The sequence below is a fragment of the Chelonoidis abingdonii genome, chromosome 1 (genome assembly GCF_003597395.2).
Source record: "Chelonoidis abingdonii isolate Lonesome George chromosome 1, CheloAbing_2.0, whole genome shotgun sequence".
Classification (NCBI taxonomy): domain Eukaryota; kingdom Metazoa; phylum Chordata; order Testudines; family Testudinidae; genus Chelonoidis; species Chelonoidis abingdonii.
In genome coordinates, this window is record NC_133769.1 from 109,020,667 (window position 1) to 109,035,949 (window position 15,283).

General features: G+C 42.8%; 2 protein-coding genes across 3 annotated transcripts in view; one reads left to right on the forward strand and one right to left on the reverse strand.

Moving 5' to 3' along the window:
* SVOPL (SVOP like) overlaps positions 1-5,115 on the forward strand; it is a 29,998-nt gene extending 24,883 nt beyond the window's left edge. For both annotated transcript variants that reach the window (XM_032781970.2, XM_032781971.2), the window contains 4 exons: positions 1,046-1,127; positions 2,296-2,385; positions 3,518-3,631; positions 4,881-5,115. In XM_032781970.2, coding sequence (XP_032637861.1) covers positions 1,046-1,127; positions 2,296-2,385; positions 3,518-3,631; positions 4,881-4,892 — 298 coding nt within the window. In that variant the 3' untranslated portion in view covers positions 4,893-5,115. The remainder of the gene's footprint in view (positions 1-1,045; positions 1,128-2,295; positions 2,386-3,517; positions 3,632-4,880) is intronic.
* Positions 5,116-8,797: 3,682 nt separating this feature from the next.
* Positions 8,798-15,283, reverse strand: part of TRIM24 (tripartite motif containing 24) — a 143,137-nt gene continuing 136,651 nt past the window's right edge. Inside the window, exons 18-19 of the mRNA XM_032781972.1 lie at positions 14,682-14,831; positions 8,798-9,566 (exon numbers count right to left, since the gene is read on the reverse strand). Of these exons, the coding sequence (XP_032637863.1) occupies positions 9,354-9,566; positions 14,682-14,831 (363 nt within the window). The 3' untranslated portion in view covers positions 8,798-9,353. The remainder of the gene's footprint in view (positions 9,567-14,681; positions 14,832-15,283) is intronic.

Below are 15,283 nucleotides of genomic sequence, written 5' to 3' on the forward strand. Positions count from 1 at the left end.
TTTCCCACCTCTGCCTTAGACGAATAATCCATCATGAGGTTTGTGTGCGTCTCCCCTAATCAGGATGAATTAGCACCGTTTGACTGTATTCACTAAATACTGAGTTTAAGGGATTTACACGCTCCCCCCATGAAGCTGGAAGAGCTTATCAATTTTTTGAAGTGGACCAGGACTGCAGCTAGGGCTCTGAAATGACGCTTCAGCTTAAAGGTTCCATTAAACTGACCTTTCAGCTGTGAGGGACTGCCTGAAGCACAGTAGCTAATGGTCTGCTTTACTGATGCCTGAAAAACGGCATAGGGAAATTTTATGTTCATATTTGAGATGGGGACTTTAAAACTACTAGTATCACAGAGGCCAGAACTAGTGGTGCTGCATGCCCTGGCTTGAAGTGATTTCCATTATATACAGGGTTTACAGTTTGGTTCAATGGCTCTCAGCAGCCCCACTATTAAAATTGTTCCAGCGGCCCTGACTAGTATAATTTTCTTCAAACTTGGCTTCTTGCATGGACTGCAGGGAAATTTAGAAATCAAGCCAAATTCAAAGTTTCTAGCCAAATCTATGCAATAGTTACTTGAATGCAACATTCCAATTGGAGTATCTGGGTAACGTACTTTTCCAGTGGTCTGATAAATCAAACACCTGAAACAGTTATGCTCAGTCTTCACCTTTGGGCTGAGACCAAGCACAGAATTTGTGACCGCTGATAAGCAACTGAGAAAGAGGGATATGACTGCAAGTTAGAACCCAGTCTTAACCCTTGCAGATGCAACCAGACGTGCTATAATGAATATAGATGTCCTCTCTCTCTTAGCTTGTAAGCTTGGTCAGTCCATTTTCCAAGCATTTCCTCAATGTGAATCATCCACCTTTCCTTGTCAATTGAATGGATAAAGGTTACCTTTGTCATTTACTTGTGTCTTTTATTATATTCTTATTTTGGAAGCAAGTTCCTTAGTGCAGTGAGTAACCACTTCCTTTGTCTGTGTTTAATAACTGTTCACTGATGCTGGTTCCATATTCTCCACCCCATTCTCCCTAGTACGGGTCTGATCGGTTTTCTCTTCATGCTGCGTGCCTTGGTAGCAGCAAACTTCAACACCATCTACATTTACACAGCAGAGGTAGGTCCTTCTGAAAGTTCCTCATTAAGCTGCTCTTGCAAGAAGCTGGGAATGGGCAATGGGAATTACCTGTTTTGTTCATTTCCTCTGAAGCACCTTGCATTAGCCTCTGTCAGAAGACAGGATACTGGGCTAGATGAACCACTGATCTGATCCAGTATGGCTGTTCTTATGGAGTGTATTAAATGAATAAAAGCACATTTGCCACAGCTGAGTAACATGGAAAAATTCCTGAGAATAGGCAGTTCCTGTAACTATATGATTATCTAGGAGTCCTCTTTACTATCTCTGTACCATTAATAATTCTGTATATCACAATTACACTCATAAGAATGAACCTGCAGTGCATAAATATATTAACCTTTCGGTGGTTTAGAATTGTGGAGTCCATTATCCGATATGGATGTGTCAAAAACCACTAACCTGAGAGCGTTTAACACAAAAGGACACTGAAGCTCACCCACTGCCTGGAAAATGCTTGAGACTGCTCCCCTTGCAGAAGGAAAGCAGTTGGGGAATCCTTCTCTTGAAGTGGCTTAGTGAGAATGAAACCCCTTTTGGTCCTTCCATAAACATATTTCTAACAGATAATAAACTACACAGCCCCTGCCACGTTACGCTTTAACATATGCTTATGTGCTTTGTTGAAACAGGGCTTAGGCGTGGCAAAAAGCATAATCCTGGGGAGGTTCTTCTTAGATTGCTTTTTGTCTAACACAGGAGTGAACTTAGGTCTTGCCTAAGGCCTGAAAGCCCCAGACACTACTTTTCCCTTTCCACCAGAGATGGAGTGTGACCATGCAAGCATCCTCTAGATCACTGTTCTGCAACCTTGAACAACCACCTCTAAGGCTAAGAGATTTAGTGTCCGCTCCAGCTTTAATTGGACTAACGTGGTGGTTCTCAATCTATTTACCATTGTGAGCTGCATCCAATACTAATTGTATGGCCCCGAGGATGTCACATGGGCTGCGGGTTGAGAACTACTGGACTAACCTAAACTGATTCAATGGGGGGGGGGGGGGGAGAGAGAGAGAGTTGGGAGCCTTACTGCCCTTTGAAAATCTCCCCCTACAGCTGTCCTTTTTTGTGCAGTGAGCATCCATGAACCAGTGGCATGCCATAGTTCTTTTTGGTACCGCACTAAGCCCTCTTTGTCCTGCTATAGGTTTACCCTACCACAATGCGAGCTCTGGGAATGGGGACAAGTGGTTCACTATGTCGGATTGGAGCTATGGTGGCACCATTTATAGCACAAGTAAGAAGCTGTTCCTGTTATCATCCTGGTATGAGGTGGTGGGTGTCAGCGATGGGGAATGAAAAGAAAGAAAAAAAATAAAATAAAAAAAAGCCCTAGGCTGGTATTTCTTCAGCTACCTCAGAAGAGCTTTCAGCACTGGCCTTTGTTTTTGTGGGCACAGTTCTGGTTCTTGGTAAACTCTGTGCCCAGTGTTGCCCTCAGCTGCAATCACAGATCTTCTGGAAGCTCATGGGTGCATGCATACACATGTACGTACGGACCTTTGTTTTTGCCAAGACATTGGGTCTTTGATATTTATATGGAAACTAGGATTAGTTACGTGGTCATTGCCAACAACAGACCCGCATCAGTGGTGACTCATGACTTTGACAGATGAGACACAAATCACAAAATGGATACATTCCCCTCACTGTATTATTTAATGTAGTAGCAGCAGGAGGACTTACTTGGAAGCTGGAGCTGCTGCTGTTACTCAGGCCACAACGCGGAAGTGGAGCATGAGGCAGGCCTGGGAGTTGACAACAGCTCTTGGTATACATGCACAGGCCCCCAACCCTGCCCCCACAACCCCCCTTAAGCCTGGTCTCAACTGCTATCATTCCCCAGCTGTGGCCTCTCCAAGAAGTGGTTACCACAGCAATTCTGATAAAATGACTCCTACACTCAGTAAATTGTCATGGTAACAAGGCAGCTTCTTGAGGTACTGTTCACTATCCCAACGTGAGCCTCATGCAGCACCATATTCGTTAAACTTTGTGTTTCGCTATGAGTGGACTGTGACATTTATAGCAAATCATAATTTGTCCTTAAAGCTGTATATATTTAACAGTTACATAAAAAAGAATATGCAAAATGTATTGTGTAGCTTTTGGGAATTCTTGGCTAGGCTATGGCTCATGTTTCTGGGCTGGCAAGCTGCTCCTGACCTGTATAAAGCTCTTTGTACAGAATCTAAGTGGTTAGCATGTGTTGCACTGTTTGGAAGCTGTTAGAACAGCTTGTTTTTCTTGGCTATCATTGAATCCTTTAGTCTCTTGTCCATTTCAGGTCTTGATTCCTAACATGCCCCCTCACACTAATCTTGTACTGCAACATCAAGCTGATGCTTGAATTGTTTGTTTGTTTGTAGGTTCTCATGAGTGCTTCATTCCTCGGGGCCCTGTGCCTTTTCTCAGGCATGTGCGCGGTGTGTGCCATCTCTGCCTTCACTCTGCCCATAGAGACCAAAGGAAGGGCACTCCAGGTTTGTAATAGCTCATTTCTGACACAGCTACAGCTTTGTCCACATGAGAAAATGATACTGACTAAACTAAAATCAGTTTTGAGGTTCTTAAAACTATCACTCTCTCCCAAATCCATATAAATCATGCAAACCAAAATAAGTGTCTTTACACACACAGATTGGACTGCTCTAGCTAAGCCCTTGTCTCTACTACAACTGTGGTGCCATTATATCTGTACTGGCATAGCTAGGCTGCCAGAACATTGTTGCCATAGTTCATGCCACCTGAAGGGGGTTTTCTATTGGCATAATACCACCATCATCCCCAAAAATTCCCAGTTTCAGACAAGGACTTAAGGTTGTTTGTTTAATCTGCCTCTGCTTTAAACTCTCAAATGGCTGATATTGCAATAATCAAACAAAAACACTCCAATAAATAGAATTACATGTAAGAGAAAAGCTTTGATCTATCTCTAATTGACTTGACCTTCTAGATAAAAGGGAGTTTAAATGACTGTTTAATGGAGTAGGCTCTCTTCTTTGATAGTGGGCTGCATTCTTGTGAGGTAATATCACTACTGAAGTTTCTGTAGACATCCTTCTTGCAGATAATGGCCCTGATTCTGCTACCAGTTATGCTTTTCACAAAGGATTAGTCCCATGGAGGTTAAGTGGAATAATCAACTATGCAAAGTTACTCAGATTAGGGCCACAGCATTCAGTTTCAGCAGGGAGGATGGTAATGCTTATGCATGTGTAACTTTGATGGAGTGATCAAGTATGCAAGGGGATTACTTCTGTTTATAAAGTTACTCATGGCTGCAGAATCTGGACTAATGAATGCATTGGCCCTCACTCCTTGATAGCAGGGAATAGGGGGCCATATAAGAACCAAGATTGTAAGTACACAAATGTTGTCAGTATTCTTTAACACAAAGACATTTAAGCCCAAAAGTCAAGTTTTCGGGTGGCAATGTCTACATTGTACCTTCCAAATCTGCTTTGTAGTGGTGGGGCACTATAGGCAGCTATATTTCAAGAGCAATTTTAAAAGCAAGCTCACTGTTATTTGAAAGAGACACAGGCTGAAGATATCCAGCCTCTGCATCCAATTCTAAATTTATATGCTATTCTGAGATTGCAGATACATGTGTGTGTCCAAAAACTCCTGCCTTGTATCTGAGAGCAGAGCCTGCTCCTGGTCCATAAGCCCCAGTTCTTTCAGTTTGACTCTGAATTTTTGTCCTTTTGTATCTTTCCATTTTTTTAGCAAATGAAATGAAGACACTCAAAGTTGGCTTGGGGGGGAGAGAAAAAGAAACCTTTTGGCAGTTGCAGTTTAGCTGCTTTATGTTGATTGCTTCTTAATGCCATTGCTGGAAAGAGGAGGTATAAATAATCACCGTTGAAGAGCATACAAGCTACATGCTTTCTACAGGATGCATTTGGAAAAACTGTTGTATGCATGGTCTCGCCTGTGATTCAATAAATAGATTTCTCCTTAATCCCTGAAACAAGATGAAGCCTCTTCACTATTCTCAATATTAGTCCTATGCCACACGATAGGCACTAAAATACATGGGCCCTAGTCCCGTCTTGGATTAACTGGGGTTGGGCAGGTATTGTTACAGTTGGACTAATGGTGAGGGTGTTTCTCCTTCATGAGTGGAATATGGTTTTTGCCATGACAATGTGGCTTACAGCATGCACATACTAATCAAATACAACAGCCCTTCCTAGAGGAACAAATACCCCCATCACTGAGACTGACACAGGCACATTTCACCTACCTCACCTTGCCCTCAGGAGGCAGCCAGCTTTCAGGTGATTGCTCTGGCCCTTAACACTGTTCTCAGGACTAGAGCTGGCTGCAATTTTTCCATTAGGAGAGACAGAAACTGGCAGCTTTCCATCAGCAAGCAGGGATACTGGCACAAAGCTAGGTTTCCCCACTTTTTTTTTTTTTAATACATCTTCCACTAATGGCTATTTCTCTAAGACTGGAAATTTGTAGAGAAACCAATTAAAACAGCAAATACAAAATAGGGTTCTATACAGGACCTGGGTGAAGGGAGCAGCTTTCCAGATCAGGCCCCCATAGCTGTGGTGTATTTGTATGCTGGCTCTCTGAAAACTATAGTGGTTTTTAAAAATTCCAAAACCATTCATCTTTTCAAAACACCTGCATTGCATTACTGTGGAAAACTGAAGCCTCCATTAGGCTGCCACAGTCTATGGTAGACTGAGGCTAATGGCCACATTCTTCGTTAACAGCAACAATTTAGAATTATTTTAATCATTAGTGTGTATGGGGGTATTCTTTTTCCTATGTAAATGCAGTGTTTATCAAAGGGATAGGCTAGGGTTTAGTTAATGGAACACTGGGCTTAGCCAGGAGTCCTGGTTTCTAATCCTGCCTCCGGCACAGAGCTGCTGACTCCTTGGGGGAGTTACTTCACCTCTTATCCCTCCCATGGTCCATCTCAAAGTGAAGAGAGGAGACTGATACTTAGTAGCTTACTCATCTGTAACACCTCTTACATTGCCAGTGGATACTGGCCTCACTATGGGAATACAATCTTGAGCTGAAACGGATCATGATATGAAGGAAGTACTCCTTGCCTCAGTAGTGCTACTGCACATGCAGAATTTGGGCAGAAATTAACTTTTTTTGCATAGAATCTCCTTTTCTTTCACAGAAATGGGCTGCTGGCCACCACAGGGGGTGCTGGACCTGACAGAGCACAGCTTGCAACTAGAAGACACTGGCAGGGGAAGGGACTGGGAGCTGGCAGGTTCCCTGCAGCTGCAATTCTCAGAATGCCCTGAGGAAAGGAGAGTAATGCCCAGGTTCTCTATTTTGTGCTTGTATAGTGCTGTCTTTGCCTTCCAGCATAGCCGCCCTCCTGAGACAGGTTGTGTTTTGCAACCACTTGACCAAATGGCAACCACAGGGCAGGGGCCTGGCCACAAGCACTAATTGTTTCAATACAGCTGCATATAAGTGTGTACATCTAGGAACAAAGAACATACTTACATGATGGGGAACTTAATCCTAGGAAACAGACTCTGAAAATAATTTGGGTTGGTGATGAATAGTCAGCTGAGTATCCATGAATTCTCAGTGCAACACTGTAGCCAAAAGAGCTAATGTGATGCTGGCTCCATAAACAGGGGAATAGAGAGGCTATTTTACCTCTATATTTATTGCTGGAATACAGTGTCCAATTCTGGTGCCTACAATTCAAAAAGGATGTTGATCGTCGGAGAGGGTTTAAAGAGTCAAGCAAATGATTAAAGGCTTAGAAAACAGACTTAAGGAACTCATTGTAAGTAAAATAGATATGACTTAGGGATGACATGATTACCGTCTCTGCATGGGGAACAAATACAGTAATGGGCTGTTCAGCACAGCAGAGAAAGGTACAACACTCTAATAGCTGGACGCTGAAGCTAGACAAAGCCTGGAAGTGTGTACATTTTTAAACAGTGGTCATAGTAGAGTCTCCATCACTGACCATTTTCAAATTAACATTGGCTGTTTCTCTAAAAGATCTGGACTATGAATTAATTTAAGGAAGTTCTATGGCTTGTGTTATACTGGAGGTCTGACTAGATGAACACAATAGTCTCTTCTGGCCTTGAACATTAATAATCTCCTCCCTGCTTCCCCAGTCCATCCTGTGCTCTCCACGGTCATACCAATTTTCAGTGAAACTAACAAGGGCATGGAAGGTGAGTTGACTGATTAGTCATGAAACCTCCATGCATCTGAAGAAGTGGGCTTTTTACCCACAAAAGCTTATATCCAAATAAATCTGTTAGTCTTTAAGGTGCCACCGGACTACTTCTTGTTTTTGTGGATACAGACTAACACGGCTACTCCTCTGATACTTATAAATTTAAAATCATTGATAATTCACTCAACTCAGCACTCGCCAGACTCCCTTGTGATTGCAGCAGCTCTACACTCCACTTTGGAGAGCCAAAATAAAGTAACAAAACAGACAACTGTTAATCTAAAACCTAAACTACATTTGATGACAGTTTTTCTGTAGGTAATTCCCTAGACTTTTAAAAATAGTTAATGTTTACTTTTAACAACCCCCCTTGTGTATTAGGAGGGTTTAGAACCCCCAGCAACAGAATACAGACTGCTACTATTACTTGGGCTCTAGGGTACCTCAGGTGGCAACAGCAGAAGGCTGTTATTCCAGAGGGGAGGTGACCTGTCTCTGCTCCTGCTCTTCTTCCTTCTCACTTCATCCCTGCTGCATATCAAGGGCGTGCTATAAACTTCCTAATATTTTATAATGAAAAATGGCAGGTAACCTACAGAGAAAGGGGCACTACCAGCCACCCTTCTAAGGCAAATACTACTTAGCTTGCTATAATGCCCACCTTCAGTTGGTTTCTTCTCCTTGTTCCAAAGCTCTGCCACCACATAGTCATCAATGTTTGTGGCCAGCCTCTAAACTTCTGTGGTAACAACTATCTTGTACACCGGAGAAGCACTATCTGTGCTATACAGAATATAAAATCTGTTGGCTTACCTGCAGTATTGGTGTAGACAGCTAGCATAGTGCTCCACAAATGGGAATAGTTTGGATAAGGATGCACTTCTGAAGTTCAGTTTCCACATAAGACCAACCTGAATCAGGGCTTCTAACTGGCCTGTGAAGCACTCACAGACAGGTGCCTTTGAAAGAAAATTGTACTTAGGTAGGTGGAGCTTCGAAAATAACTGCTTGTAAAGGGAGCATGGGTTGACATATTTCACAAACAGAGCAACAAGAGGACTAGTGAGGTCAATGGTATGGAGAAGGAGGAGAGCTGAACAACAGTGTCTCATGCTTTCCAACTTGGAAAAGTGTTGCTATAGTGATGACTCAATCTTCCAGGAGCGGTCACCACAACCACCTCTAGGAAAGGAATGAGAAATGCAAGATTGCATTCCAAAGATGACATTTTCAGAAGTTCAATAAATTGTCTGATCAATTTAGGTACAAGTAATCATTCCTTCCTTGCAACTATGCCATTAACTTCCATTAGCATATGTACACTGATTCTGTCTTATCTTGTTTAGAAGACATTTCAGAGACATTTTAGCGCATCTCATTGCAGTAATACATACTGACCAAGAAAAATCCACCTTCCTCACTTATAAAAACACCCCAGACAAATCCCTGATTTTTTAAGTTTATTTTAATACAGCCCTCCCTTTACATTTTAAATCACCAGTAACTTCTTTAGGGGGCAACTACACTTCCATTGCACCAGTCAGTCATTCTCCTAGGACAACAAAATTACACCATGTGCTTTCATGGCTTGGGGTTAAGTACAGTACAAAACTCAAATTCTGGCCAGCCACATGCCTTTGGTAAAATTAATGTCTGGTGATAATATACTTTCTTGAAACTGAGAAAGTCACATATTGAATTCATGTAACATTTTAAAGTTTAATTCTGTACAAATTCTTTTCTTTAAATGCATTTGGGCAGCTGTTATTCCAGATTGCTGTTTTAATGACGTTCCACAAGTAGGATGTAAGGATTGAACTTCAGAGAACAGTCTCTCCAAATGTCTTGATCCCTGGTAGATTTCTGTTTTAGGGGAAGGGTATAAAGTCTAGTAAACATCCACAAATGTTCAGGTCAAAGTGGTCATGACTTTTCCTCTTGACAACTGACAGTTGATAAATTTGTCTAGTTTTAAAAAATTCATTCCAGTACATGCGACCCATTCATTTAAGCAACTGGCGCTCCTCTCCTTTGAGGCGTTTTTTCCGGGGCTGTACAAAATCATCATCATCAGAGTCATCACTAAATTCTGGATTCTCTCTCTCACTCCGACAGTAGGGTTGTATAGGGAATTCTCTCTCCGGATAAAGGGTCTTTAGGAGTTCTTCAAAGTAGGCTTCAAGTTTCATGCCAGCATCAGCCACTTCTGAATCAGGCTGTTGGGTGAGTTTACAATAATCAGTGCATCATAAAATAGTTCAACACTTATAGCACCCAAAGAATCTCAAAGTGCAAACTGCTCAAATCAACTAGCAATAAGACACAGACATCTCTGGGACATGGTTGGCAAACAACCAGCACACAGAACTCTGCAAAAATCAGTGGTAGAGGGGAAATTTTGGCCAAGAACACCACAACTAATTCCTTCTCTTACAAAACTGACATAAAAATCTAATGTTCAAGAACGGACAGGATCATTGGTTTAAGATCTCCACTGAAAGACCCACTTAAGAGACCATACATGATATAAAGTTTAGCCACTTAAGAAATGGAAGGGTTTGGTCAACTGTGCCACTAAGAAGACAGAGTATTTTGTACCAGATGCTTTGACTACTATGCCATTTTTCTGGCCAGTGGAAATTTTTTCCTGCCTCTCACACACACAGCAAAATATAAAATGTTACTAACACAGATGATTATACTTTAGCACACTAACCAGCCCCAAGGTGTTTCACATCAGCAGCCCTGGCCAGTTTCCTGGTTTAAGCAGAGGCTAATAGCTAAAGCCAGTTCTAGTCAGGTCTTGCCTCCTTCCTGCTGAAACTACCCTTCCTTCCTGCTCTGCATGGGACATTTGTCCCTTCCCCAGAGTTCCACCCCTCACTTCAAAGGAGGAATCAGCAGATGGCTAAGAAAGCCAGCAGTGGCCAAGGAGATCTTGGTATGGCAGTCAGAAGACACAATGTACTTAAGAGGTTGACTGAAGGGCAGGACATAGTGGGTGGGGAATGAAAGGCTCACTACTCATTGAGGGGTCAGGGAAGGGAGGAAGGGCAGTAAGAAGGATATTATTCTGCAGATCGGAGGCAAAAGGCAGTGAGTCTAAGACAGGTGGAGAGAGAGATGTAAAGAAATACATAACAGTTAGACAAGTGTGCATAATAATGTTTTAAGAAATGTAAAAAGGAATTTTTCTGTTTTCTGTACGTGTCAAGATGACAGCTCTCAAAACTCTGCTAAAACAACTTTCAAGGTTATAAAAAAAAAATAAAAAAATCAGAAAGCTGGTTTGTCTCTTATTTACAGTGGATTCTTGGTTCGTGTAGACAACAGGGCAAAGCAAACCAGACAAGGTGTGAGATTTACTAGCCAGGTGAAGATCTTGAACTAGGGAGGATGGATACTAACTAGACAGAACTAGCGAAGTCCAAGGTCACAAGATGAAGATAAGAATAAGACACATGAAAGCAATGAAAAGACAGCTAGATTGAGTAAGGAGTACAGTAGCAATGGTTAAAAAGACAAGAGATACCAATTAGCGTTTTTGAAGGATAAGTAAAAGATGTACTACAGTTATGATGGTGCATACATGAAAGTGTTTAAAATAGAATGTTTACAGATACGGAATTTTAAATAAATCCGTGCCTGTATGATATTATGAGACAAGGTATAAAGGACATGTGGAGCAATGCAGGACCCCTATCAGATTGGACCAGAATGGCTCTGATGAGAACAGAAACAGGCCACCTGTGCCCCAGGACTGGGTAACTGATCATTTCTGTATCCTGCTCTAATCTGCTTTACTTACGCTCTATACTTAGTCAAGGTAGCAATACAGTGTCCTAAAATTTTCTTAAAGTTTTCAACTAATTAAGCTTAAGTAACTGGTGCGGATTGTGCCTTTCACCAAACAGAGAGAAGCCATATTAAATCTGCTCCTATCCATTTCCATAGAAGAAATGGTTACTGACTGTAACTGCACTTTGAGATGTGATGCAAATGTGTATTCCAAGGAGGTTTGTGCACATGCTGGAGCCAGAGACTTTTGCCTAGCATCACCTGTAGAGAAGTGGTGCTCATGCTTTGTGCTTGTAGCCCCTTCCTTGGCTATATGAAGCAATAAAGACCCGAGCCCCCTCAGCTCCTTTGCATCTAACGTTCAGGGGAAGACTGATGCAGAGGGGATGGTGGGTGGATTGTGGTATACACATCTCCATCATATCTAGAAGAACCACAGTTACAGTAAGTAATTGTTTACTCTTCTTTGAGTAGATGCAGACATATATTCCAGGTAGATGACTAGCAAACTCCATCTGGAAAGGGGGCTTAGCATCCACCTGTGCAAGGATTGCAGGACTGCTCTTCTGACATCAGTGTCTGCTCTGGAAGAAGCAGTGATTGCATAATGATCCGTCAAAGTATACACAGACAACCCTCTGACCACCCTACAAATGTCCAATAATGAAATGTCATTGAAGAATGCTACCAAAGTTGCCTGCGCTCTCGTCAAATGTGCCCATATCTGCTGAGGGTGCGTAACTGATGCTATCTTGTATGCAGTATTGAAGCAAGATGTTATCCATCTAGAGATGGTCTGCATAGAGACCACTTGACCCTTCATATGGTCTGCATATGATATGAACAGGGCAAGGTGAAGCACAAAAACTGTTCCATCTTGTTCAGACAGAAGGCTAGACAGCATCTAACAATTAGTGTATGGAGGCATTGCTCCTCTGTGGAGGAATGCAGCTTGAGGAAAAATACAGGCAAATAGACTGCCTGGTTCGAGTGAAACTGAGGCCAACTTGGATACAAAACTTCAGATGTGGCCGAAGCATAATCTTGTTCCTGGAAAACTGTGTAAGGAAGACCAGCCATCAGCCTGCAACTTTTACACCTCCTGGCACAGACAATGGCTATCAAGAATGCAGTTTTCTGGGACAGGAGGCAGGAAGCAAGAGGCTTACATGGAGGCCCCATTAGACGCACTAAAACTATGTTCAGGTCTCACAGAGGGACCAGCTCTCTGACTGGAGAATGAAGGTGGAGTATTCCTTTCAGAAATCTCATCACCATGGCATTGGAGAAAACAATTTCCCTTGGACAGGCAGATGAAATGTGGATATTGCTGCCAAGTACATTCTCAGACAACTGAGTGCTAGGTCCAGTTCCTGAAGATGCAAAAGGTACTCCACGACGTCCTGGATGGAAGCCTCTGCCCAGTGGGTTACACGAGCCAAGGACCACACAGAATACCTCTTCCTCTTTGACAAGTAGGCTGTTCTAGTGGAAGGCTTCCTACTGTTTAGACAGACCTACTGGACAACCTCCAAGCAAAACACTTCCTCCTCATTCAGCCATGCAGAAGCCACACCTTGAGATGCAGGGAGCTGGCCGCTGGATGTGGCCATGGTCCTGTGTAAGCAAGGAGATCAGAGAACCAGTGTTATCTCAGCTACTCTGGGGCAATGAGGACAAGTCTAGCTCAATCTGCCTTGAGTTTGGCCATGAGCTAGGGAAGGATGGTGTACAGCAGAATTGACTTCCAGCTGCAATGGAAAGCGTTGGAGAGGGTGTCCAGGCTGAGCCTCTCCAGAGAGCCATAGGCAACATTTTGTTTTCTCCTTTGGCACAGAGGTCGATAATGGGGACACTCATGTTGCAAATATCATCCTAAAGATTTCAGTCTTCAGGGACCACTCAGGGCTCAGGGAGAAAACCCAGCTGAGATGATCCATGAGATGGTTCTGGACCCTTGGTAAGTGGATAGCTACTGGGGTGGTTTCATCTGATACAGAACTGTGACAGGTTGATTGCCTCCAGGCAGAGTGCTCTGTTGTGGGCTCCTCCTTGTTTGTTCACATAGTGCATCACGGTAATATTATCTCTGAATATGTGAACCACTGAATGCCTATTTCGGTCCCAGAAGGCACAATGTGTTGTGGATGGCCCGAAGCTCCAACATGTTGATAGGAAGCAAGGTCTCCTGTTCCAATCACAGACTATGCACCTCCAGCAAGTGCAGATGTGCTCCCCAAACTAGAAGGGATGTGGTGATAACCACTGGATTTGGTGAGAGAGGGCCGAGTGAAGGAGACCTGTTGGCACAGACTGCATGGGGACTCCCACCAGTGCAAGGACTCCAGGACTGATGAAGGAAGGTGAACCAACCTGTTTAGCGAATACAGAGCAGAGCTGTAAACCGTCCTGAGCCCCATCTGAAGAGGACAAAGGTGTAACTGGGCAAGATGGACCACCTGGGTGCTGTTGGCAGGGGTCCAGCTCTTTCCATGTGGCCTAATAGGCTCAGGCACACGTGGATTATTCTGGACAGCTGTGATTGCAAACTGAGGCACAGCTGTGGAATCATCTGGAAGTGGTTGGTCAGCAGGAACACCCTCGACTTCGTGGACCCAGTGAACTCTATTTTGCTAAGTGGGGGCCAAAGTTGACTTGATGATGTTTAGAATGAGTACCAAACAGTCAAGAAAGTGTAGCATTGTGTCAACGTGGGCAGGAACCTACTCCCTGGAGCCTGTAGTAACCAGTCATCGAGGTAAGGGAAGATATGGATTTCCTTCTTCCTCAGATATGCTATGACTACCACCATGCATTTGGTGAAGATTCGGGGGGCAGAAGAGAGGCCGAATGGGAGAATCATGTATTGAAAGTGGCAGTCTCTTACTATGAAGCAAAGATACTTCCTGTGACTCGGTAGAATGGCCACGTGGAAGTAGGTGTCTTGAAGGACAAGAGCAGCAAGCAAGCCATTTTGAGGCAAAGAAGGGAGGATAGATATGTACAACAAACTAGGCTAAGATATAAAGTTGTGAGTTTGTGAAGCAATAACTGCATAGAGCTCCAACTCCAGCAAATGGGCAGTATGTAGGAACCAAGAGGGTTTGGGGCGCTGCCACCTCATGTATCCAGGGGAGGAGCTACAGGCACAAATGCCACCCCTCTATGGGTACTGCTAGGCAAAAGGCTCTGGAGTGTGGGGCACGCACACACCTAATTAGAATACACATCAGCATCTACTCAAAGAAGAATTAAAGCATATTTAATCCTGGTGTAATAACAATTAAATCAACTGTTTGCTACTGCCTTCTTTCCCGTCTTCCTTCTATGGAACTGTCTTTACTACATACTAATCTAATACAAATAGTAATTTCAAGTGAAATCTATAACTTCACTGAATAGGTCTCATAACCAAAGCAAGATTAATTCACAAAGTTATGTCATTTGCATCAAGAAATTCTACCACCTGCCACAAATTCTGCTTTCTTGGAAATATGTAAGCTTGTAAAACTATATGGTTTTACTTTTCTGACCTCATTAAACTCAGCACAATTTTGGAAAATCAGTCTGAAATCAGCCACAAAATCTTCTGGTTTCATATACAGAGGATGGTTCACTTGCAGTCTTTTTTTGATTGTTGACAAGTCCATAGGCTTCTTTATTATTTTGTAGTATTCAGGCACCTAAAAAAACAAATAATCACCAATTCAATCAGATATTTCACTCTGTCTCTCTCTCGGGCACACATACAGATTTTTAATCATAATCTCCAGGGAAAATACTATTCAGTTTAACTCTTAAAGTATAGTTCTAAGATGTAAACATAGTGCCTTCTTACTTGAGACAGGCTCCCTGTGAGTAGTGAGAGACAACTCTGCTTACCTTTATGATACGATAAAGGATGTATTTGGATTATTTCTACATCACTAAGGCCTGGTCTGCACTACAGGGGTTAGGTTGACATAAGACAGCTTACGTCGACCTAGCTGTGTAAGTATTTATACTACAATTTTCTTCACGCTGATTTAACTTGCCCGCAATGCTGACCTAATAACTCCACCTCAAAGCTGTAGTGCTAAGGTCAATGTAGTTAGGTCGACGACACTGCATTGTTTACATTGCCTGTTGCTGCCTT